This window comes from Lithobates pipiens, unplaced genomic scaffold (assembly GCF_037356315.1).
Source record: "Lithobates pipiens isolate NorthernLeopardFrog02 unplaced genomic scaffold, aLitPip1_a1.2 Scaffold_19, whole genome shotgun sequence".
NCBI lineage: Eukaryota > Metazoa > Chordata > Amphibia > Anura > Ranidae > Lithobates > Lithobates pipiens.
Genome location: NW_027507764.1, coordinates 241,690,797 through 241,717,136, shown reverse-complemented (window position 1 = coordinate 241,717,136; position 26,340 = coordinate 241,690,797). Strand labels below are relative to the sequence as shown.

At 41.6% G+C, this 26,340-nt stretch overlaps 1 protein-coding gene across 2 annotated transcripts in view; it reads right to left on the bottom strand.

Moving 5' to 3' along the window:
- The window catches only part of CLPTM1L (CLPTM1 like), a 164,241-nt gene that overhangs the window by 119,466 nt on the left and 18,435 nt on the right, over nucleotides 1–26,340 (bottom strand). For both annotated transcript variants that reach the window (XM_077491849.1, XM_077491850.1), the window contains 3 exons: nucleotides 25,657–25,884; nucleotides 18,551–18,651; nucleotides 3,716–3,905 (listed from right to left, as the gene is read on the bottom strand). In XM_077491849.1, coding sequence (XP_077347975.1) covers nucleotides 3,716–3,905; nucleotides 18,551–18,651; nucleotides 25,657–25,818 — 453 coding nt within the window. In that variant the 5' untranslated portion in view covers nucleotides 25,819–25,884. The remainder of the gene's footprint in view (nucleotides 1–3,715; nucleotides 3,906–18,550; nucleotides 18,652–25,656; nucleotides 25,885–26,340) is intronic.

The following is a 26,340-nucleotide window of genomic DNA, read 5'->3' as shown; positions in this document are numbered from 1 at the left end:
ATGTGGTATCCCCGTACTCAGGAGAAGCAGCAGAATTTATTTTGGGGTGTCATTTCACATATGCCCATGGCATGCGTGAGCAATATATCATTTAGTGACAACTTTGTGTAAAAAAAAAAAAAAATTTTTTTTTGTCATTATTCAATCGCTTGAGGCAAAAAAATAAAATATTCAATGGGCTCAACATGCCACTTATCAATTTCCTTAGGGGGTCTACTTTCCAAAATGGGGTCATTTGGGGGGGTTTTGTACTGCCCTGCCATTTTAGCACCTCAAGAAATGAGATAGGCAGTCGTAAACTAAAAGCTGCGTAAATTCCAGAAAACGTACCTTAGTTTGTAGATGTGACAACTTTTGCGCAAACCAATAAATATACAGTTATTGACTTTTTTTTTTACCAAAGACATGTGGCTGAATACATTTTGGCCTAAATGTATGACTAAAATTGAGTTTATTGGATTTTTCTAATAACAAAAAGTAGAAAATATCATTTTTTTTTCAAAATTTGCGGTCTTTTTACGTTTATATCGCAAAAAATAAAAATCGCAGAGGCAATCAAATACCATCAAAAGAAAGCTCTATTTGTGGGAAGAAAAGGACGCAAATTTTGTTTGGGTACAACATTGCATGACCGCGCAATTACCAGTTAAAGCAGCGCAGTGCCAAATTGTAAAAAGACCTCTGGTCATTTACCAGCAAAATGGTCCGGTCTGAAAGTGGTTAAAAAGAAATTTAATAATTTTTCTGAATAAAATTTATATAAGAATTTGTTGAACCACCACCATTATACAATTTATACCATCATAGCACAAACAATGTAACAATGAAGTAATACCCTGCCCCCCATTAAAGGGAGCCAGGGATACAAAAGCTTATGCCCAAGTAGGTGGTGTCCTCTACTAGTTTCGCGACAAAGTCGCTTCTTCAGGGGGTCTCTTAGCGCATTTAAGATGGAGTAGATATAGTCTCATGATTATAGTTATACAGGGTTAACTTACTACAATAACACATACTGTAGTCTTACAAAAATGCAAACATGGAGTAATTTTACAATCGTGACAAAAATAGTAGTAATCGCATGGCTTACCACCAAAGTACCCAGAAAAGGCCTGCAAATGGGCACGGGTGGCGCCCTTACAAGAGTTTGCCACCCCCGAGGCAGACATGGGAGGCACGCTAAACAGAGTGGACTGTAGATAATCCTCCAATTCCTTTCTTTTAAATTCCTCACTGGTGACCTCTCTGTTTTTTAAGCCTTTTCTAATTGATGTTATGATTTTAGCTTTATGTTCGCCACATATGTTGGCGAATATGATATGCTAGCCATATTTACATACGTTCTTTCTAATCTATTATCTACAGCCCACTCTGTTTAGCGTGCCTCCCGTGTCCTCCCCGGGGGTGGCAAACCCTTGTGGGGGCACCACCCGTGCCTATTTGCAGGCCTTCTCTGGGTACTTTGGTGGTAAGCCGTGCTATTACTACTATTTTTCTCACGATTGTAAAATTACTCCATATTTGCATTTTTGTAAGACTACAGTATGTGTTATTGTAGTAAGTTAACCCTGTATAACTATAATCATGAGACTATATCTACTCAATCTTCGATGCGCCAAGAATACTCCTGAAGAAGCGACTTCGTATCCCTGGCTCCTTTTAATGGGGGGCAGGGTACTACTTCATTGTTACATTGTTTGTGCTATTATGGTATAAACTTGTATAATGGTTGTTGTTCAACAAATTCTTTTAACAATTAATTTTTCTGAATTTATATAATTCTTTTTAACTTGCCTTGCCTAATTTCTGGGTATCAAGACAGTCCTCAATGACCACTGGTGTTACATGATAATCTATTTGGAGTAGCCCATGTTAACCCACCCCTTTTTCGCTTAAGGTTCCAAAGCTCTTTGGTAACTCGAACCTTCAGCTCCCTCCACATATTTTGTACAGGATTAAGGTCCGGAGATTGGCTAGGTCACTCGAGGACCTTTATGTGCTTCTTCTTGAGCCACTCATTTGTTGCCGTGTGTTTTGGATCATTGTCATGCTGCAATACCCATTCACGACCCATTTTCAAATGCCCTGGCTGAGAAAAGGAGGTTGTCACCCAAGATTTGATCCACAGGGTGAGGTCTTACATGGAGGCCCAGACCAAGGAAGATTGACAGTTATTTTGTGTTTCTTCCATTTGCGATTAATTGCACCGGCTGTTGTCACCCTCTCACCCAGCTGCTTGGCAATGGTTTTGTATCCCATTCCAGCCTTTTGTAGGTCTGCAATCTTGTCCCCGGCATCCCTGATTGCTTCTGTGGACAGGTGTCTTTTATACAGATAACAAGCTGAGATTAGAAGCACTCCCTTTAAAGGAGTAGTTGTTGTTAGATCCCCAAACCCCCAGTGGATGTATTTACCTGCATACCATAAAAGGACTCCATTTAGATAATTTACCTTGTATATATTTTTCATAATTCTACAGGGTTTAAAATTGCAAATAATACTTTAATGAGTCTAATATGTGTGAAATGTAATTTTCTATTTATTTCATATGATGGCTAGCTCCATCCGTTATAATGCAGTATTTGCCTGATTGCAGTCAGGAAAAGATGGAGCTGATGATCAAATCAAATAAAGAGAAAATTAAAATTTCACATATAAATACACACAGTATATGATATATTTTTTTTATATATATATATATATATATATATATATATATATATATATACCCCATTCTTCTGTATGTGCCATTTGCTGAATATGTCAGACATTGTACCATGTCACTGTGTAGGACTTTATAGTGTTCTACAACTGATTAAATAAAGCACTCCTATTTTGTTATAATAAAAATTACATGGGAGAGATGATCGATAGAGAGAGGGAGATGATAGACAGAGAGAGACAGAGCTAGATATAGAGAGAGACACATATCTAATCTAACTCTATCTATACATCTCTCGATGGATGGATAGATCAAAGCAATCTTAAAGCGGGAGTCCACCGGGACTCCGCGTTTTTTTTTTTTTTTTTTAAAAGCCAGCAGCTACAAATACTGCAGCTGCTGACTTTTAAATAGTGACACTTACCTGTCCAGCGCGCCCGCGATGTCGGCACCCGAAGCCGATCGCTCGCTCGGCTGCCGGGTCCCGCCGCCATCTTGGGTATGGGAATCAGGAAATGGAGCCTTTCGGCTTCATTTCCCGGTTCCCTACTGCGCATGCGCGAGCCGCGCGGCGCAATCCGGACGGTCCCCGCTGCCTCTGGGAGCTGTGTGTTTCCCAGCAGGCAGCGGGGCACTTGCTGAAGGGGGCGGGCGCTGCGGAACGTACGCCCCGTTCCGCAGAGAGCTAGCCCGGAAGTGGGTGCAGTTACCTGGATTATCCAGGTAACTGCACCCCCCTCCCCCCTGAAAGGTGCCGATTGTGGCGCCGGAGGGGGGGGGGGATTCCGATGAGCGGAGGTCCATTTTAGGGTGGACCTCCGCTTTAATAGGGTGATCATCAACCTTTAAAAAGCAGAACTTCTAGATGTTTTACTATCACTATGTACATAGGCAATTTACCTTGGTTAATACAAGAATGAACAAAAAAGAAAACCTAATTTAAAGTCACATTGACCTTTAGAAGAAGAAGAAAATAATGCATTACCACAGCAAGAAATTTGAGCAACACTTGTTCAGTTAAAATGAATAAAAGTAATTTTTTCCAAGATACCCCACCTGAGTTCCAGTTTCTCCAGTGATGAGATTAACCTCTTCAGGCTTCGGAATCATGTAAGTAGTCAAAGGGCTCACAATATGCACTTGTTTACCATCGTGCCATGGTAGGACCCCAGAGTGATGAAGAAATATATATGCATATAACGTGCCATTATTCCTGGTTTTCTTGGGTACAGTAACATTCACAGTCCTAAACAAAACACACATATACATGTGTAATTAGCTGTATATTATACAATTTTAATCTAAGTATGATATAGGAAATAGAGAACAATTACTCCATTTCTACAAGCAATGACCAGCACCCACATTTTATAATACATTTTGGTCATAAAGAGTGGGGGGGGCTAAAAAAAAAAAAAAAAAAAAAGATATATAGGTTAAAATCCTTGGAAATGTGCTTGTATGGTGGGCAACATTTGCAAACACATACTGTAGCTCCTTCTATCCTGATGCAAGAAAACACATACACACGAGCTTCCACCACTTACAAAATAGTGCCTTGCTGAAACCTACATGATCTCCCTAACACTTCTAGTGAGGCAGTGGGAAAAGTAGTATCCAAAACTTGGTGGCAGCAGAAAAAAAATTGTGTACCATAGTTGGTGTCAGTGCAAGAAAAAATGGTGTCCCATGGTTGGTGTCAGTATAAGGAGGGATTGTGTCAGTGCAATTAGGAACCTTTCTTGCTATGGCTGGCAGCAAGAAGGGGGATTGCAAGTTCAGAGTGGAGCAGCGCAGGTAGCACAGAAGGTTTTGCCTCTTTTGGTTATGTGAACAGCTTCTTATCCATTTCTATAAATCCTAGTGAACTGGACAAACAATTCAGCTTTACACATTTAAATGCCTTGAATGAAAACAGTTTTGGGAAACTTAAAATTGTTGGGTTTAGTTCCACTCATGGTTCCCCAAAGCAGTTACAGTGCATCTATCTGGAAAGTATTCACAGTGCTTCACTTTTTTCCCACATTTTGTGGAAAAAATGTTACAGCCTTATTCCAAAATGGATTAAATTAATTATTTTCCTCAAAATTCTACAAACAATGCCCCATAATGAGAATGTTAAAGAATTTTGTTAGAAATCTTTGCAAATTTATTAAAAACAAAAAAAAAAAAAAAAAAAAAAAAAAAAAAAAACAGATGTACACAAGTATTCACAGCCTTTGCGCAATACTTTGTTGAAGAACCTTTGGCACCAATTACAGCCTCAGGTCTTTTTGAGTGTGCCGCTACAAGCTTTGCTGCATTCATCTTTCTCTCAATCCCGACTGGTCTCCCAGTTCCTGCTGCTGAAAAACCTCCACACAGCATGATGCTGCCACCCCCATTCTTCACTGTATGGATGGTATTGGCCAGGCGTTGAGAATCCCATTTTCCTCCAGACATGATGCTTGAATTTCGGCCCAAAGAGTTTGTTTCATCAGACCAGAGAATTTTGTTCCTCATGGGAGTGTCCGTCAGGTACCTTTTGGCAAAACTCCAGATGGGCTGTCATGTGCCTTTTACTGAGGCGCGGCTTCCATCTGGCCACGCTACCATATAGGCCCGATTGGTGGAGTGCTGCAGAGATGATTGTTCTTCTGGAAAGATCTCAGTTCTCCACAGAAAAATGCTGGAGCTCTGTCAGAGTGACCATCAGGTTCTTGGTCACCTCCCTAAAGGCTTTCTCCCCCAATCCCTCAGTTTGGCCGGGCAGCCTGTTCTAGGAAGTGTCTTGGTGGTTGTAAACTTCTTCCATTTACAGGTGATGGAAGCCACTGTGCTCATTTGGACCTTTAATGCTGCAGACATTTTTCTGTACTCTTCCCTAAATCTGTGCCTCGACACAATCCTGTCTACAGACAATTCCTTGAACTTTATAGCTTGGTTTGTGCGCTGACTGTGGGAGCTTGTATAGACAGGTGTGTGCCTTTCCAAATCATGTCCAATCAACTGAATTTACCACAGGTGGACTCCAATCAAGCTGTGGAAACAGGATGCAACTGAGCTCAATTTTGGAGTGTCATGGCAAAGGCTGTGAATACTTACAGTCAGGTCCATAAATATTGGGACATCGACAATTCTAATCTTTATAGCTCTATACACCACCACAATGGATTTGAAATGAAACGAGAAAGATGTGCTCTAATTGCAGACTTTCAGCTTTAATTTGAGCATATTTACATCCAAATCAGGTGAACGGTGTAGGAATTACAACAGTTTGTATATGTGCCTTCCACTTTTTAAAGGGACCAAAAGTAATGGGACAGATTAACAATCATCCATCAAACTTTCACTTTTTAATACTTGGTTGCAAATCCTTTGCAAACAATTACAGCCTGAAGTATGGAACGCATAGACATCACCAGATGCTGAGTTTCATCCCTGGTCTTCAGTTCCTGCTCGTTTCCCTTCAGTTTTCACTTCAGCGAGTGAAATGCACGCTCAATTGGATTTAGGTCAGGTGATTGACTTGGCCATTGCATTACATTCAACTTCTTTACCTTAAAAAACTCTCTGGTTGCTTTTGCAATATGCCGGTCATTGACCATCTGCACTGTAAAGTGCCGTCCAATGAGTTCTGAAGCATTTTGCTGAATGAGCAGATATTGCCCGAAACACTTCAGAATTCATCCTGCTGCTTTTGCCAGCAGTCACATCACCAAATCAAGAGAACCAGTTCTATTAGCAGCCATACATGCCCACGCCATGACACTACCACCACCATGCTTGACTGATGAGGTGGTATGCTTTGGATTATGCGCAGTACCTTTCCTTCTCCATACTCTTCTCGTCCCATCACTCGGATACAAGTTGATCTTGGTCTCATCTGTCCATAGGATGTTGTTCCAAAACTGTGAAGGCTTTTTTAGTAGTTTGGCAAACTAATCTGGCCTTCCCGTTTTTCAGGCTCACCAATGGTTTACATCTTGTGGTGAACCCTCTGTATTCACTCTGGTAAAGTCTTCTATTGATTGTTGACTTACACCTACCTCCTGGAGAGTGTTCTTGATCTGGCCAACTGTTAAGGGCGTTTTCTTCACCAGGGAAAGAACTCTTCAGTCATCCACCAGTTGTTTTCTGTGGTCTTGCGGGTCTTTTGGTGTTGCTGAGCTCCCCGATGCATTTTATGTTTCAATGGTATTTATTCAAGTTTTTGGTACAGAAAAATATGCTCATTGTACATTTTGTACAGTATGTATAGTCACAAGAGAATCATAGTTTGGTCTCTTAACATAAGAACCACCGAGGATAAGAAAAAGATCTATTCACCTGTCTGGGCCGTGTACTTTAAGTCCATGGGAGGTGAACCTTCTAATCATAACAAGGTAGTCCGTATATGCGACTCATGAAATAGGGGCCCCTTAACCTCATGCTATTTTCAGTAGGCCCAGCGCACCCCCCCCCCCCCCACAGGGAAGAGCCCACCCCCATCACACTAACAGGGGGGGAGGGGTCAAGCATCTCCCACATGCGGACGGGGCCCAACCAACTTCAGTTCTCCCTATATGGGCCCTTATAGTCTAACTCTGCATAGAATTGGTACTTGAGCATATGAATTTTAAAAGAGAAAGGTAGAAAAAAGAGTTTGGAGGGTGACATAGGGTTAAGAGGGGGTTATTCAAGAGCCATGGTCCTAGTCCCTATTATCCATTATATATATATCAGTTCCTAAGTGGCGAGTGGTCTGGGATCGCTAGCCAAATAATCTAGCCACGGATCCCAGACTCTGGAACAACCTCATTTTATCCTGAACCAGCGCGGACAACCTTTCATTCAACATTAGCCACGACATTTTACTTTTTAGCTGACCGAATGGCAGTGTGGCGGACCTGCAATAAATATGAAGGTAAGTAATCGCCTTTGGGAATTAGAAGCTTTCATTACCCCATCGCCCAGAAGTGCTTGTTTGGCAGATTTGGTTAAATGTATCTGGGTTAGGGTATACACAAAACTGTAGACCCTGATCCAGAATCTTCGGACCTTGGGGCATGTCCACAATATATGGATAGGTAGCTCCATCCTGACCACAACCTCTAAAACACTTGGGGGTAGCTCCATGTAGAAAGGTGGCCAGTCTGACCGGCACCATATACCATTGTAACAACACCTTGTAATTAGCTTCTGTTATCGAGGTAGTTATAAGTGATCAGGACGCAGATTCTGACATAGCATACCATTTTTCTAGGCCAAGGTTTCCTGGAGATCCTTCTCCCACTGGAGCATATAATTCAGTTGTCAATGCAATCGTCAATGTATATATGGCCGATATATGGCCTCTAAGTTTATCATAGCTATTACACAAGTGCTCCATAGGGGTCTGGGCCACCAGGTCACCCCCACGAGCCAGAGATTGAAGATAGTGGTGAAGTTGAGTGCATCTGTAGCTTTCTACTGATGGCATTTGATATTTCTCAATCATAGCGTATTCTAGCAGCATACCTGACAGATCGCAAACATCTGCTATTCTTAATAGGCCCTTATTGGTCCACCATTCGATATTTTTAAGTATGGGTGCCAATGAAGTATGAGGTGATTTAAATTTATGAGTTCTAGTAAGCCTGTCCCATATTTCTAGTGAGAAGGATAGGGAGGAACATAATATTGTTCGTCTTTCTTTAGGTGGAAGCCACATAATATGGGATACCGGATCTGGATGGCATGAATAAGATTCCATGGTCATCCAAATTGCGTGAGGTGTGTTTGAGTGAAATCTAGATAGCTGAGCTTCCCAAGCTGCATAGAAATATTTCTGTAGATCTGGCAAACCAAGTCCTCCTCTCCGTCTAGGAGGACTTGGTTTGCCAGATCCCTAGGCCCCTTATCACCACATATAAACTGGAGGATTTTCCTTTGCAACTGTTGTAGATTGCTACAGGACAACGCTACAGGTAACGTCCGAAAGTAATATATCATCCTTGGTAATACATTCATTTTAAATTGAGTGTAGTCTATCGAACCACGATGGGGGGTGTATCTGCCACTTTGCCATATCCTCTATTAGCCGTTTAATAAGAGATGGATAGTTCCTTTTGTACATCATTTGTATAGAAGAGGACAAGTAAATACCTAAATATGGGAGGGCTTCACGTTCCCACTTGAATTGTTATGATTGCTCAAGTGCCATTTTAATAGAGTTTGGTAATGAGTTTGGTACTGTTTTTGCTATCTCTCTGATGGGTTTGTTTTGTTTTTTCAGCCTAATGATGGCTTGCTTCACTAATAGCGACAGCTCTTTGGATCTCCAATTGAGAGTTGACAGCAACAGATTTGAAATGCAAATAGCACACTTGAAATGAACTCTGGACCTTTTATCTGCTCCTTGTAAATGGGATAATGAGGGAACACACACCTGGCCATGGAACAGATAAGCAGCCAATTATCCCATTACTTTCGGTCCCTTAAAAAGTGGGAAGCACATATACAAACTGTTGTAATTCCTACACAGTTCACCTGATTTGGATGTAAATACCCTCAAATTAAAGCTGGAAGTCTGCAGTTAAAGCACATCTTGTTTGTTTCATTCCAAATACATTGTGGTGGTGTATAGAGGCCAAAAGGTTATAATTGTGTTTGTTCCTGACTATATGTAAATTTTTTTCCATTTTTAATAAATTTGCAAAGATTTCAAACAAATTTCTTTCACGTTGTCATTATGGGGTATTGTTTGTAAAATTTTGCGGAAAATAATACATTTAATCAATTTGAAGTAAGGCTGTAACATAACAAAACATGGAGAATGTGAAGCGCTATGAACACTTACAGGATGCACTGTACATTAGAGGCATTATATCCAATAGTGAAGCGCTTCCTCTAAACCCTATTAACAGTGCTTAAATAGTGATTATTATAAACTAAATACAATTACAAACCAGGAAAAAATGTGATCCACATAAAATGTAAATATAAAGTCCCATCCAATCTTCATGAATGTGCAAATCCCAAATTTACCCCAAAAAAAGTCCAATCATATTCCCAATATAGTGTTCCATACACCATCCAATCACTAAACAGTCGGTGCACAATTTATTTACTCTTCTCACAGGTGATACATTATCTTTTCTATTTCACTCCACACCTCTTGAGTGTCCTCTTACCTGATGTAGAGGACCCCACTAGGAAATTAGGGTCAATTGCGCTTCCTTAATAAATATCAGCTCCAGTCTTTCGACACAGACTCAGGCTCTTAAGACAAGTTCCCAGATGGATGGATCGCAGGAGGAAGCAAACAACTGAACTCAATAGTGCAGACTGCTAAAAATGTATTGATCTCTTCACAGATAAATTGCACTTACATTTTTAAAATATCCACAGGCATATGATAGAGTCAATATTCCAATGTGATATCACTGCCCCTCCTCATGCATTGTGCTCCAATCAGCTTTGTCAAAGGCTCTACTTTTTTTGTTTTGACATAGTGGTGTTGAGTAGAGTAGCGCAGGGTACATATATTCATTTTGTCATCTTTTATCACTATTTTCTCAATGCTACTATGGACATTTTTGATTACATACAGACCAGAGCAGTTAAAGTGGAAGAGGTGTTTGCACCTAAAACCTCTAATCAAGCAGGTGACAACCATGCCCTGTAAAAGAAAAAAAAAAAAAAAATAAAATAAAATAAAAAGGAGCCTTTGACAAAGCTGACTGGAGCACAACGCTTAAGGTGGAGAAGTGACATCACGCTGGGCAGGGTTTGCACGCCACCTTTCAGATATCGACTCAATATTTTTTTATGCCTGTGGATATTTTAAAAATGTAAGTGCAATTTATATGTTAAGAGAGCAATACATTTTTAGTAGTCTGCACTATTGGGTTCTCTTTTTTGTTTGCTCCCGTGATCCATCTGGGAACCTATCTTAATGCAAAGCCTGAGCCTGTGGAGAAAGACTGGAGCTGATATTTATTAACAAAGTGCAACTGACCCCAATATCCTAGTGGGGTCCACTGAATAAAGTGAGGGGACACCCAAGAGGTGAAGTGAACTGTGGGTGTGGAGTGAAGTGGAAAAGATCATGTATCATCTGTGAGAAGAGTTCATAAATCATGCACAGATTGTATACAAATCGAAAGATGTATGGGACACTATATTGGAAATATACATTTGGACTTTATTTTTTTTTTTACGAATTTGGATTTTGCACATTGGTCAAGACTGGATGGGACTTTACATTTATGTGGATCACATTTTACCTGGTTTATATTGACTTAATCATATGAGTTGTCACAGAGAGTGCTTTATATATAATGTATAATTATCACTATTTAAAGCAGAGTTCCACCCTAAAGTGGAACTTCCGCTCATCAGAACCCTCCCCCCCTCCAGTGTCACATTTGGCACCTTTTGGGGGGGGGGGGGGTGCAGATACCTGTATAAGACAGGTATTTGCACCCACTTCCGGGCACAGACTCCCACGGGAGTCTATGACTCTTCCTGTCCCGCCACGCTGTCTGCTGGGACACACACGGGTCCCAGAGACAGCGGGGAGCATTCTCATTGCGCTGCGCGACTCGCACATGCGCAGTAGGGAACCGGAAAGTGAAGCCGCAATGCTTTACATCCTGATTCCCTCATCGAGAATAGCAGCAGCAGCCGCGGAGAGCTGAGCGATCAATCGGCCTTGGCTGCCGACATCGCTGGACCCTGGGACAGGTGAGTGTCCATTTATTAAAAGTCAGCAGCTGTAGTATTTGCTGGCTTTTAATAAAAAAAAATTCGGCTGGACCCCCTCTTTAAGCACTAATAACAAGGTTTAGAGGAAGAGCTTTACCATTGGATATAATATATATTGCATTTGACAGTGTGGTGATAACACAGGTGTTTTTGTTTTTTTGAGTGTTGAGTACAGTAGCACAAGGTATCTATATTTATTAAAATTAAAAAGCATGTCGTCTTAAACCAATTTATGCATATCTACAGGGAATCTATACCATTATGTTAAAATCTAATCTAAATGTAATTACCGTATTTATGGCATATAACACACACTTTTTTCCCCTTAAAATCAGGGGGAAATCACGGGTGTGTGTTATACACCAATCTCCAGCCATCAGTATTGGTGGGCAGCATTTTTGGAGGTAGCCAGGGAAGGAGGTTTGTTTTAATTGTATCAGATGCTCTTCTGATGTAAAAGTTTGTCCATCTTAGCTAATTTAGTGAAACAAAAAGAGGATTTTTAAAAACAGCTTACTTGTAAAATCCTTTTCTTAGAAGTACATTAGGGGACACAGAGCCATAGTAGTTACTATGTGGGTTATAGGCCACCTTCAGGTGATGGACACTGGCACGCCCTAAGAAAATTAGTGCACTCCCTATATAACCCCTCCCACTACTGGGAGTACCTCCGTTTTGTAGCCAAGCGGTATAGGTGTATACCAAAGAAGGGAGGGGCCTCTGTGTCCCCTGATGTACTTCAAAGAAAAAGATTTTACAGGTGAGCCATTTTTAAAAATCCTGTTTTCTTTTCATATATCAGGGGACACAGAGCCATTGTAGTTAATATGTGGGATGTCCCATAGCAATGGCAACTGAAGGGAGGGAGACAACAAAAAAGGTAGGGCATTAAGAGGCTAGAGGACTCATACTGCAGCCTGTAGTACACTACACCCAAAGGCGACATCCTCATGACCTTTTACATCAATTTGGTAGAATCTGATAAAATGTATGGACTGAAGACCAAGTAGTGGCCTTGGAGATCTGAGCCATGGAGGCCTGGTGATGCCCTGCCCAATAGGCACTAGCAGCCCTGGTGGCGTGCGCTTTAACATGAAAAGGAGGAATTTTCTTCTTTAGGCCATAAGCGTGAACAATCACTTGACGAATCCATTTGGAAACAGTAGATTTTGATGCTGCCTGTCCTCTTTTAGGACCTTCTGGCAGTACAAACAAAACATCTGTTTTGCGAATCTGAGCAGTCTCCTTTAACCTCCCTGTTGGTATTGCCGAGTCTGGCTCGGGGTAGAATTTCAAAACCAAAAGTGGTAACCCCGAGCCAGGATCGCATAGCAGGATCCAGGAAGACCTTACTTACCTTGTTCCCTGGATCCTGCGATGTCTCCCCGCAGTGTGAGCGGCTCATCCTCCGCTTGATTCATTACGGAGCCCGACTCCGTTCCCTGCAAGCGTTTCGACGCAGGGACGGAGAAGCCAAATTCAAAAAGTGAAACACACACTATACTTACAGTATACTGTAATCTTACAGATTACATTACTGTATGAAATGATTACACATCCTTTTGTCCCTAGTGGTTTGTCCCGTGCCCTGCATGCAGTTTTATATTCTAAAAACTGTTCTTTCTGCCTGGAAACTTGAGATTGTCCAAAGCAACCAAAACCATCCCTTTACATCAAAAGTGGTTTTAGACCAGCTAGAAAACAGCGATAATAAATTAGAATCACTCGCAGAATTGAGCGATAGTGAATTGAGGGGAAATTCGTCAAACACTAAATCTAATGACAGCGACAATTCTGCAAATGAGCAAATTTCAGTGTTTTTGGATTTGATTACATTATTGAATTTTTATTATTATTTATTATATTATAAATTTTATCATACTCGGGATGTCTACTAGACTCTGGTTTGGAAAGATTTAAGCGAGTTATTCCTAAGAATTACAGGCCTACAATATAAAACGCCAAATTTCCATGCAAAATAATGGTACCACTTTCAGCACCAAAAGTCTGAAATAATCATACCGCCAGGCAGGTTAAATAGACCTTGACCGCACTGACTACATCAAGGGAATGTAGTAACTTCTCTTCCCTAGATCGAGGCTCTGGGAAAAAATAAGGCAGAACGATATCCTGGTTTAAATGAAAACCTGTCACTACCTTTGCTAGGAATTCAGGATGAGGCCGCAATACCAACTTATCCTTATGCATAATCAAATATGGCGCTTTACAAGACAGAGCCGGCAATTCAGATATACTTCTGGCAGAGGATATGTCAACCAAAAAGATTATTTTTCTTCTCAAAAGAACCAAGGAAATTTCCTGTATAGGCTCAAAAATCTGTTTGTGTAAAGCTGACAAGACTAAATTCAAATCCCAAGGATTCAGGGGTGCCCTGATGGGAGGATTAATCCGCGTTACCCCCTGAATAAAGCTACGTACCAGAGAGTGAGAAGCAAGAGGCCATTGAAAGAAAACTGTTAAGGTGGAGACCTGGCCCTTGATAGTACTCAAGGCCAGCTTCATTTCCACACCAATTTGCAAGAATTCAAGGGTCCTACCTATAACATACTTCCTGGGGTGCCAACCCCTGGATCCACACCAGGAGACATATGCCTTTCGGACTCTATAGTATATGACTCTGGAGGTCGGCTTCCTAGCATTAACCAAAGTAGACACTACTGAAGGAGATAACCCACGGTCCTTTAGAATGTGGTTTTCAATAGGCAAACCAAAAAAATTAGCATTTGTAAGGTAGGATGGAATACCGGACCTTGTGCGAGAAAGTCCGGCCACAGTGGCAGGGTCTAAGGGTTCCCCTACTGCCATCTTTATGATCTTGGCTAACCAAGATCTTCTGGACCATGCTGGGGCCCCCAGAATCACCTCTTTCTGTTCCTGCTTGATCCTCTGGAGAAGGCGCGGAAGCAGCAGAACCGGAGGAAATGCTTAGATCAGGGGGAACTGATCCCATGGAAAGACCAAGGAGTCTGTTCCGCACGCTAGCAGATCCCTCATCCGTGACACAAATTTATCGACTTCGTTGTTGAATATGGACAGGAACAGATACACGTCCGGAACACCCCATCTTCGACATATCGACAGAAAGATGTCAGGGTGAAGGGACCATTCCCCCAGAAACAATTGTTGGCGACTCAAGTAGTCCGCTTGCCAATTTTCTATGCCTAGAATGAAAATCGCCGTTAGGCAAGGAATGTTGCTTTCTGCCCAGGCTAGAACATGATTCACCTTATTTCGGGCTGCACAAATTCTCATGCCCCCTTGGTGATTGATGTAGGCCACAGCCGTGGCATTGTCAGATTGAATCCTGACAGGACAATTCCGTAGTCTGAGCGTCCAGGCCTCTAGGGCCAGACGTACTGCTTGAATTTCCAGAATACTGATGGGCAAGGTTCTTTCTGACTTGGACCACTTCCCCTGGACAGATGCTTCTTCAAGGACTGCTCCCCAGCCTAGAAGGATGGCATCAATTGTTACCACTATCCAGGATACTGGTAGAAAGGATTTCCCCTGTTGGAGTTTGCTGGATATCAACCACCAATTGAGGCTCCGACGCACCTCAGGGGATAAGCCATTGGAATTGGTATTGGAAAGTCCAAAGCCTGGACTTTCTTGTTCAAGGTCGACAGAATGGTGTTTTGTAGCAGTCTTGAATGAAACTGCGCATAAGAAAATGGCCTTGAAAGAGGCCACCATCTTTCCTAACAATTTTATGCAAAGCCGAATGGAAGGATTTCATTATTTTGACAAGTCAAATCAGTTCCTTTATGGAGCCGACTCTTGCCTCGGGTAAGAAAACCTTCTTTTGAACGGTATCTATGATCAACCCCAAGTACTGCAATCTCCTTGACGGATTTAAGGAAGATTTTTCTAGGTTGAGAATCCAGCCCAGAAATTCCAGGCAGCTTACGGCTGAGATTAAACTTTGGTTTAGACCGGTGACTGATTGATCTACTAAAAGCAGGTCATCTGGATAGGCTAGTTATACCCTTAACCCTTAACCTGGCTAAAGGAGGTGCCAGGTGCGGTGGCTAGACCGAACAGCAGAGCCACAAGCTGAAAATGACGATTTTCTACCTCGAAGCGTAGAAATTTCTGATGAACAGGAAATATTGGCACGTGGAGATAGGCATCCTCGATATTGATTGATGCCAAAAATTCCCCTCCTTGCAGAATGGAGACAACTGATCGGATTGACTCCATGTGAAAGGACCGGATATTCAAGTGCCAGTTCAGATCCTTGAGATCTAGAATGGGTCTTACCTACCCATTCGGTTTTAGAACTGTGAAGACGTTTGAATAAAACAATGCTCTTCTGTGGGAACCTCTGATATCACCTTCTGGGACAAGAGACTATCCACAGCTAGAAAGACTTCCTTTTCCCTGGATCTCTGGGAACTTTTGATCTTAAACGAGGAGACGGGAATTTTCTAAACTCTAGTTTGTAACCTAGAGAAATTGAGGAAGCCACCCATCTGTCTTGACATTGTTTCTGCCAGTTCTTTAAAAGTTGTAGAAGCCTTCCCCCCACCCGAGTGAGCGGGGGCTCCCCTTCATAAGGAGGCTTAAGTATTTTGCTTTGCAGGCTTCCTGCCCAAAGTCCTCTTTTGGCCCCGGGACTGTCCCTGAGGTCTTCCTCTTGAGCTCAATGGTGGAGGCCGTCGAGACTGTCTAGAGGCAGATGCTCCTGGCACTAGAGAAGATGCACATTTAAAGGAGAAATGCTTACATTTATTTTTCACTGGTGAAAGAACTTTTCCCCAATATAAATCCTTTGGATATATCACCATGAAATCATCATCATCATCATATATCACCATGAAATGGGAAACTGGCCAAGAGCTTTTTACAAGGTGCTTCAGCTGACCAATTTTTCAACCATAGGACTCTGCGTGTATGTACCAGTCTTAGCATAAGCCGTAAGGCTTGAATAAAAGAATCTTTCATAGAATCCACTGTAAAACATAGTGCTTCTGATATGCCAGCCCATTGCTGGGCCTGCTGATCAGAAAACATCTTAAGTATCTCTACAAACTGGTCCTTTATGGACTGAGATACTCCAATCGAAAGACCTGGCTGCACCACTGAACTTGCCAAAGAAATGTTGTTCTTAAAAAGAAATTCCAACTTTTTATCTGTTGGATCCTTCAACATTTGCGCTTTGTCTAAGTGAGGTTTTTATTCACCGAGGAGATTGCAGCATCGATTGCTGGAACCTCCACCCATTTCTTATAGAATTCCTCCTCCATAGGATAAAGTATAGAAAGCATTGAGGAAAAAACTGCTTATCTGCATGTTCCCATTCAGAATACTGTTAGAAAAGTTTTAAATGTTTATTTTGTGACTATTAGAAAAACAATAGTCCTGAGACTGATTTGTTAAAAAGCTTACTTCTGAGCACATTATTGTATTAACTCATTGTATTGTTTTGTCCTAATTAATTCCATAGTAAGTAGGATGATTAGATTTAACTAAATATGATAGCCTAGAAATGTACGGAACATGAATAGCTAATAAAGTGCCATCCTGTGCCATGACAACGTTATTTATGTTCCCTCAGCCAATAGAAGCATAGAGATGTTATTCTTATGGGGTATGTGAAGGCGCGACACAGTCTTTTGGTAGACATTTTTCTTCAGCTTTTGTTCTGTAAGCATGTCTCTCTTTTGTGGGCCACATCAGAAATAAATTTTCCTGCTTCTCAGAACACCTGGAGTTTTTACTGATCACAAGGGAAATTCCTAACAAATACATCAGCTTTTTTAGCCATGAATGGCTAGGAAAGGCATCCCCAGATTGGCTCATCAATAGACTGCGCTACAGGCAGCAAAAAAATGTTATGAACCAACTTAATACTGTAAGGGAGAGTACCAACAGTCTTTCTTGTGAGACTGCTCCCTCCATATTAGGATCCTCCGAAGAGGAGATATCGGCGTCTTCCTGATCTTTTGGAAGAACTCCCTGATCCCCTGGATGGGGATTTGCTACACTTGGATCCACTATGGAAAGCGACCATAGCATCAATGTTCTGTTCCAAACTTAAAATGGTAGAAGAAAAAAACCTCCTGAGTGATATATATAGGGGCTGAAGTGTCCAGTGCTGCTGCTGCAACACCAGTCACCCCTGACGGATCACTGACTGGCCACATCACTCTCAGAGGAGGATGACATTTTCTTGGACATGGATTTAGGTTGTTGCAAAACAATCGATCCTTTAGAACCCTTTGAGGTGTTCTTTGTCCCCCTTCCGGTCATAGCCTGATGCACAAAGCAGATGGACTACCAGAAGGAATGCATACACTGCTAGGGCTATAGTCCAGCGAAACTGCTGCTATTAATGCCCAGCCTGAAGCAGTAACAAAGTTTCAAAAGGAAATGCCTGTGTCACCAAGCTGGATAATGCCACCTCTTTGCTTGTGTCCATCCACAGCCTGCAGCAACACACAATGTGCTTTTAAAAACTTGCAACTCCAAGTGCACCTGACGCTGTTAGCCCCACCCCGCGTTGCCTATGGTCCCACCTCCTATTTCAAAAGGAAGGGTTTTCCCACGCGAGCGGGGGACTACAGGTTCTCTCAGACCCAGAGAGAACATTGTGGGGGGGGGGGTGTTATTAGGGGGGCTGCTGCACACAGAAGGTTTTTTATCTTAATGCTTAGAATGCATTAGGATAAAAAACCTTCTGCCTTTACAACCACTTTAAAGTATTGACATTTCCAGCGTGTTAGTATTTGAAATAAGGTGAAATACATTACATAAAACATTGAAACGCAATAATAGTAGGAACTAAAAGTCAAATGGCTAGGCTGAGAAACACTAATGTTGGCTACCTAAATACAAGTCAACAGCACTGGAGTATTTTTTATTGCTATGCTGTAAATGAAAATGCAACAAGTCAGTATCAAACATGAGGGATACTATTAGTATAATGCGGATGAAATACCAATACAAATAAAGAGGAAACTATGTAAAGAAACACAATCTGGATAAGAGGAAAATACAGCTGTAGTTATTGATTGATATGATCCATTAAATTGCAAAAACAGAATTTGTTTTACTGCTAGTGTTTTTATTTTTTTGATTGGCCAGCTCGCTTCTACACTGTGATGAACGCACACATGTATAGTATGTACATTTATAAACATAAATAATATACTTTCTTACCTTTCGAATCTTGAATCCACATCAAAGTTGTCAACATTTAGAACTAAGTCAACATTATTTTCAGCACTAATACTAGTCCTTGTTGTAGTATATACACTTAACTGAAATAGGGGAGAAAAAAAAAAAAAAATCAATAACGTTTTAAAAATAGAAATTTTAAAATTGGCTACTATATCAAAATAAATGTCTAGGTGGTTTAAAAATCAGTGCTATAATCCCATTCACAACTGTGTATTTGGTAAGAAGTAATTAAGACAGTGGTTCATCCAGTTCAACACTTAAAGTGACAAAATTATTTGATGCCCTGCAGATTTTGCAAGTTTGCCCACTTACAAAGAAATGAAGGGTCTAGAATTGTCATCATAGGTGTATTTAAAATGATAGAGACAGAATATCAACCAAAAATCAAGAACAAAAAACAAAAAAAAAATAAAAAATAAAAAAACCACACATGGTACAAATGTTATAAAATGAGTTGCAGTTCAGTAAGTAAAATAAGGATTTGATCCCCTAGCAACTACCAATAATTCTGGCTCACGCAGACTGGCTTAAGTATGTGCTCATCAGGTACACGGATTAATATTTACGCTACTGTATGTATGCGTGTTTAATTCACTACCATTTTTAATATCACTGTTCATTGTGTTTATGGTTTGCGTTCCTGTGCAGGCTCCTGCCGTGCGATTTGATAGCTCATTAATTTGAATAGGCTGAAAAGCGCACCAGACAGCAACAGTAGTGCATGCTAGAGCTGCACGATTGTGGCTAAAACGAGAATCACGATTTGTTTAGAATAAAGAGCACGTTTCTCTCTCGATTCTTGCGGCGTAACACCATCTTTCACATTATACAAAAAATTGGGCTAACTTTACTGTTCAGTTTTCTTTTTTAAATTAAAGTGTATTTTTCCCCAAACACACACAATAAACTAAGTCTAGCACTGTCTCCACTTTTCCTATTCCAACAGTAGACAGTCAAAACATATGTTCTCTGCTCTGGGTGTTGCAGCTCTCTCACAAGTCCACTGGGAGGCAGACATGAATCTGAAAATATACAAAGCAAAAGAGTGCACGCCGACCCTAGTGTATTATCGTTTTAATTGTCAAAAAGTCAATATGTAAACAAGCGAGGGTTGCACTCGCAAACATCCAATGTATGATGGCATTAAACAACTCCAAAGGAGCCTCCTCGCCAGGTCTGTAAGGATCAGTTGGCTCACAGGTGGCTGGCGGCGTGGTAAAGGTATCAGTAAGCCACCCGCTTCCTCATATCACACGCCGCTCAAGGCATACGCTCGGACCAGCCGGCACAGATGTCACTCGTGGCCAGGGGAGGGGATGCACAGCGAGAGCAGCTGACTCCTCTAGTATGCTTTGCGCAGTTGCTGGGACAACATGTTTTGAGGGCATGGCCTCCTTCTTCAGGTCTCTGAAACATGTTGTCCCAGCAACTGCACAAAGCATACTAGGAGTCAGCTGCTCTCCTTGTGCATCCCCTCCCCTGGCCACGAGTGAAGTCAGCGTCGGCTGGTCCGAGCGCAAGCCTTGAGTGGCGTGTAATATGAGGAAGCAGGCGGCTTACTTACCTTTACCATGCCGCCAGCCACCTGTGAGCCAAATGATCCTTATAGACCAGGAGAGGAGGCTCCTTTAGAGTTGTTTAAGGCCATCTTACATCGGATGTTTGTGAATGCAACCCTCGCTTGTTTACATAATGAATTTTTGACAATTAAACGATAATACACTAGGGTCGGTGTATTCCCCCCCCCCCCCCCCAAAAAAATGTGCAAATTTCAAAAGACTGCTGCGCAAATACAGTGACACATAAAATATTGCAACAACCGCCATTTTATTCTCTAGGGTCTCTGCAAAAAAAAAAAAAAACAGTTTGGAGGGTTTGTTTTTCTAGCAAAAAAATACTGGATTTTAAATTGTAAGCAACAAGTGTAGTCTCTAAGTGGTTAAACTACCCTCATTTACAGACTGAAGATCATTCCTTTAATCTAAAAGAACTATATGTTAAAATGTTTCTTTAGCGATGTTGTGAGAAACTTGGCGGGGGGGGGGGGGGTGAGGAGTAGAATTGCAATCTTGATTCTTTAATGGTTAATCATGCCGCTCTAGTGCATGCTCTACTTTTTAAAAATGTGCTGCACCAAGACACATTGTACTGCGGTACCATCCAATCTGGAGTCTGCATTTGGGGTGCAGCAGATCTCAAAGGCAGTGCGTTTTGAACGTAGTGCGGGAAACGTACACAGACCACACCTTTTTGGAACGGTGAACTGGCCCAAAGTACACCCTTGTAAATAATGCCAAACAGCTTAGAAAACACATTCTTGTTTACATTAGAGGACTATCAGCCTGCCAAAATTCTGGTGATCTGTTCCCTGATCCCCTGCTAAGCAGAACAGAGCAGCCAGATGACAGGTCTGTGCCTGCTTTTTTTATGCAGAACGGACACAACTCACTCTGCTCTATGGGCAGCCAGATGTAAATGAACTGGCTGTGTACTGCCCTCTGATCGGATCTGGCTAGCCGGAGGGGAACAGATTTCCTTCTGTTTTTATTTGCTGGATCGGACCCGGAGGTAGCTGGGTGAAAAAATGGACACACAAGTCCGTTTATATCTGGCGTTTCCTAGAGGAGAATGAAAGGTCCGATCAGGTCCAGTTGAATAACAGACAGCCTGACCCGATCTGACCTCTTGTGTGAAAGGGGCCTCAGGTGATCCATGCAGCCAGCCTGTTCAAATCAATGATGATAGGTGGACAGATCTTTACATGCAGCCATGAGTGTACTTCCGTGCGGGACCAATGCACAGCTCCATACACAATCTGTCTGCATTGATCCTGCATGGATGTGCACTCAGCATTGCGCGCCAAGATACGTGGAGATCTGTGTGCAAACCTCTGCTTGTCAGTGATTTGAACAGGCTGGCTGCATGGACCATCTGCGCCTCGTGGATGGGCAAAAAGACCTCTGCACAGGTGTTCTGATCAGTGCTTGTGTGAATGAGGTCTAAAAAACAGGATTTTTATAACAGCTTACCTGTAAAATCATTTTCTTTGAAGTACATCACGGGACACAGAGCATGGGTTATAGGCCACCTTCAGGTGATGGACACTGGCACACCCTAAATTAAAAAGTGCACTCCCTATATAACCCCTCCCACTGGAAGTAATAGGTTAGGAGATAATCTTTTTACGTACAGGTAAGCCTTATTATAGCTTAAAAAATTACTTTACTACCACTTTAAGGTACCGATTCTTTCCTGGGGCCAAAAAAAAAAAGGATTTACAGCTTACCTGTAAAATCCTTTTCTTTGGTGTACCTCAGGGGACACAGTGCCATAGTAGTTACTATGTGGGTTAATAGGCCACCAATAGGTGATGGACACTGGCACGCCCTAAGGCCAGAAGTGCACTCCCTATATAACCCCTGCCATTACCGGACATACCTCAGTTTTGTAGCAAAGCAATACACGTGTATACCAAGAAGGGAGGGACCTCTGTGTCCCGTGATGTACTTCAAAGAAAAAGATTATACAGATAAGCTGTAATAAAAATCCTATTTTCTTAGCGTACATCATGGGACACAGAGTCATAGTTTATTACTATGTGGGATGTTACATGGCAGTGCCAACTGAAGGGAGGGAGATGCAACAAAGTAGGGCACCAAGAGACTAGAGGACTCGTACTGAAACCTGCAGTACACTGCACCCAAAGGTGATGTCCTCATGCCTTTTACATCTATTTGAGAGAATCTGGTAAATGTATGGACCGAAGACCAAGTTATAGCCTTGCAGATTTAAGTCACGGAGGCTTGGTGATGAACGGTCCAAGAAGCACTAACAGCCCTGGTGGAGTGCGCATTAATATGAAAAGGAGGAATTTTCCTCTTTAAACCATAAGTTTGAACAACCACTTGACAAAACCATTTAGAAATAGTAGATTTCGAAGCTGCCTGTCCTCCCTTAGGACCATCTGGCAACACAAACAAAACACTTGTTTACGAATTTGAGCGGTCACTTTGAATAGACCTTGACCGCTCTGAACACATCAAGAAAAATGCAGAAACGAAGTTCTGGAAAAAATAAATAAAAAAAAAAGGCAGAACAATACCCAGGTTTAAATGAAAACCAGATACTACCTTTGTTAAGAATTCAGGATGAGGCCGCAATACAGCCTCATCCTTATGAGCAGCCAATATGGCTTCTTACAAGAAAGAGCATCCAAGTCGGATACTCTTCTTGCAGAAGATATGGCAACCAAGAAAATAATTTTTCCCCCCCGTCAAGAGCACTAAGGGAATATTTCGTACTGGCTCAAAAAAAGGCTGCTTCTATAAGCCAACAGGACTAAAATTAATTCCAAGGGTTCAGGATTCTTCTTTGACTTGAGTAACTTAATCAGTTCCCTTATGGAACTGATCCTTTCCTGGGGAAAAAAAAATAAATAAAAAATCCTCTTCTGAGCTGTATCAATGATCAGCCTCAAGTACTGCAATCTCTTTGATGGATTTAAGGAGGATTTCTTTATGTTGAGAATTCCACCTAGGTATTCCAGGTAGCTAACTGCGGTGACCAAAGTTAACATTAAGCAGGTTATCCAATTGATCTATGAAGAGACGCTCTAAGTAGGCTAGTATTGTTATACCTCGAGCCCTTACTCTGGCTAAAGGAGGAGCCAGGATGTTTGTAAACACTCGAAGTCTAGTAGCTAGACCGAAAGGCAGAGCTACAAATGGAAAATTAAGATTTTCTACCTTGAGGCGGAGAAATATCTGGTGAGCGAAGAAAAACGGCACATGAAATGAAGCATCCTTGATGTCGAATGACGCCAGAAGTTCTCCCTCTTGTAGGACGGAGATTACTGATCGGATTGACTCCATGCGAAAAAAATGGATACTCAACCAGTTTAGATCTTTGAGATCTAAAAATGGATCTGACATCCCCGTACGATTTTGTTAACGTAAAAAAAGGTTTGAATAAAACCCTAATCCTTGCTCTACCAAGGGGACCACCAATATCACTCTGAGACAAGAGATGATCCAAAGCTAGAAAGACTTCTTTTCACTGGATCTTTTGATCTGAGAAAACGAGGAGACAGGAACTCTGACATAGTTCCTGCTAGACCCTTGAAAACTGTAGAAGCCTTCCCCACACTCGAGCGAGCGGGGGCGCCCTTTCATAAGGCTATAGCAGTGATGGCGAACCTTGGCACTCCAGATGTTTTGGAACTACATTTCCCATGATGCTTATGCACTCTGCAGTGTAGTTGAGCATCATGGGAAATGTAGTTCCAAAACATCTGGAGTGCCAAGGTTTGCCATCACTGGGCTATAGTATTTTGTTTTATGGATTACCTCCCCCATACAGAGGTTATTGCAGCGTTAATTGCTGGAACTTCCCATAAAACCCTTCCTCCATAGAATAAAGTATTGAGAACTTTTTCAGAGGAAAAAAAACTATCTGGGTGCTCCCACTCAGAATACATAAGCTTTCTTAGCCATGAATAGATAGAAAAAGCATGATCAGATTGTGGGGGGGGGGGGGGGGGGGGGGGCTTTTAGAGACCCTAAAGCAGAAGTGGGCTCATCAACTGACTGCATTACTGGCAGTACTGTAAACAACCTGTCCTGCGAGCTTGATACTTCGCATCAGGTTTGTCGGAAGAGGAGACATCAGCTTTTTCCTGGTCCTAGAGAGAAATTCATCATCTCTCGCTCCTAGTTCCTCAGTAAGAGCATCCTGAGCAATGGATGGGGATTTGTTATGCATAGTCCCACTCTGGGATGCGAGTAAAGCATCAAACTTTTACTTCAAGCTTAAAATGGTTGGAAAAAAAAAAAAAAAAACATGCTTAGTAATATACACAGGGCCTGCAGTCTTTAAGAGCAGCTGCAACACTGGCCCCTCCTTACGGCTCACCATGACCAGCCATATTACTCTCAGGGGAGGATGCCATCTAACAGGAATGGATCTAGGCTTCCGTGTGACTAAATAAGTCTTTCTAGAGCCCTTTGTTGAGGTGTTTTTACCCCCCTTCTGCCATAGCCCGATGCACAAAGCAGAGGTACTACCAGAAGGAATGCTTCCACTGCTTGAGAATTAGTTCTATCACTGCTATTAATGCTCAGCTAGATGCAGTAGTAAAATGTGTCAAAGGAATGCCTGTCACCAACGTCATTGCTCGTGTCCCTCCTGCAGCATAAATAACAATGGTGCTTTAAAAACCAGACCTGCCCGCGCTGGAAGTTGGAGGATGCCAATCCCGCCGAGCAGCGTGCCTTTTAAAAAAAAAAAAAAAAAAAACACCTTTGGTGCCCTTTCCCCGAGAAGAGGGGGGAAAAAAAACAGCACAGGGGGGCATCCGGTGGGGAGAGGGAACCCCCCCCCCCCCCCAAGACTTACTGGAGGTCTTGTTGCACCGGAGGAGAGGAACTTGCCTTTTTTCTGGACAAACGTGAGCTCTCTGAGAAGCATGAGACTTAAGTGCTCAATACAGCCCCCAGTGGTGACACATAGGCATGATAACCTTACTGATTTAAAAGGAGACATTGATAAGAAAAATTTTTAAAAAATTTCTTTAGAAAACTCCACTTTAGATTAACACCTTAGACACTGGCGAAAAAACTGAGGTATTCCCACCAGTGGGAGAGGTTATATAGGGAGTGCACGTTTTTGAATTTAAGGCGTGCCAGTGTCCATCACCTGAAGATGGCCTGTAACCCACATAGTAACCACTATGACTGTGTCCCGGGATGTACGATAAGAAATTTAATTTCTCCACAATTCTTAGAGATGCAGAACTCAAGGATAACTTGTTTAGAATAGTGGCTTTACTGTATAAAATATTTAGTGCACATCACCTGTGAAATGGTTCACTTTAAAGATTAATTAGAAAACAATTCTCATAATAAAAAAAAAGAATTATATATATATATATATATATATATATATATATATATATATATATATATATATATATATATATATATATATATATATATATATATATATATATATATATATAAAATGTACACACACATATATACATACTCTGACACCCCCCCCCCCCCCCAAATATTTTGTTTGAAGCTTACTTGCAATTTTGGCCTCTTTGAGAGGTACGGTTTAATGCAATTATCACTGTGGCTTTCACAGGGCTTAGTGTAGACAATGCCATACATCACCCAGCAGGTATGAACCACATATACAATAAACACCCCAACCACCAGGGTGGTGAAGGAGCTCCGGTTCAGCATCGTAGATGGAATAGAAAGTAGCAGGTAAACAAGCTGGAAGCCAAAACTAATCGAGAATGCATAGACCTGGAAAACAGATATGTTCAGAGTTAATACCAGTGCTAGAACACAAACTATTATAGGATAAATATTGCAAAAACTATCTTCTGAATTGCACAGCATATCAACATATAATTATTAGTTGTACATTATTGGTATTTTATCTCAACTACATTCATAGAAATGGGTACATTCACATCCAAGTGTTTAAGTATTTGCATGACCTACGCTGCTATCACTCTCTTGGTAGAGGAGTCAACTCAAACTCCTGAGAAATTGCAGCCCAAATGCCTAGTGTATAATCCCAATTAGTGCAGTGTGACAGTTCCCTGAAAACCCATTCTGTTCGGTACACCCTTACAAATCCAGTGAATAGTGGCACTTGGAAAGTACTAAAAGCGTCACCCATGTGAACGTAGCCTAAATTTCATTTTTTCCTCTAACTGATGTGTTATTCAGCATCTCGAATAAAATTTTGCAGAA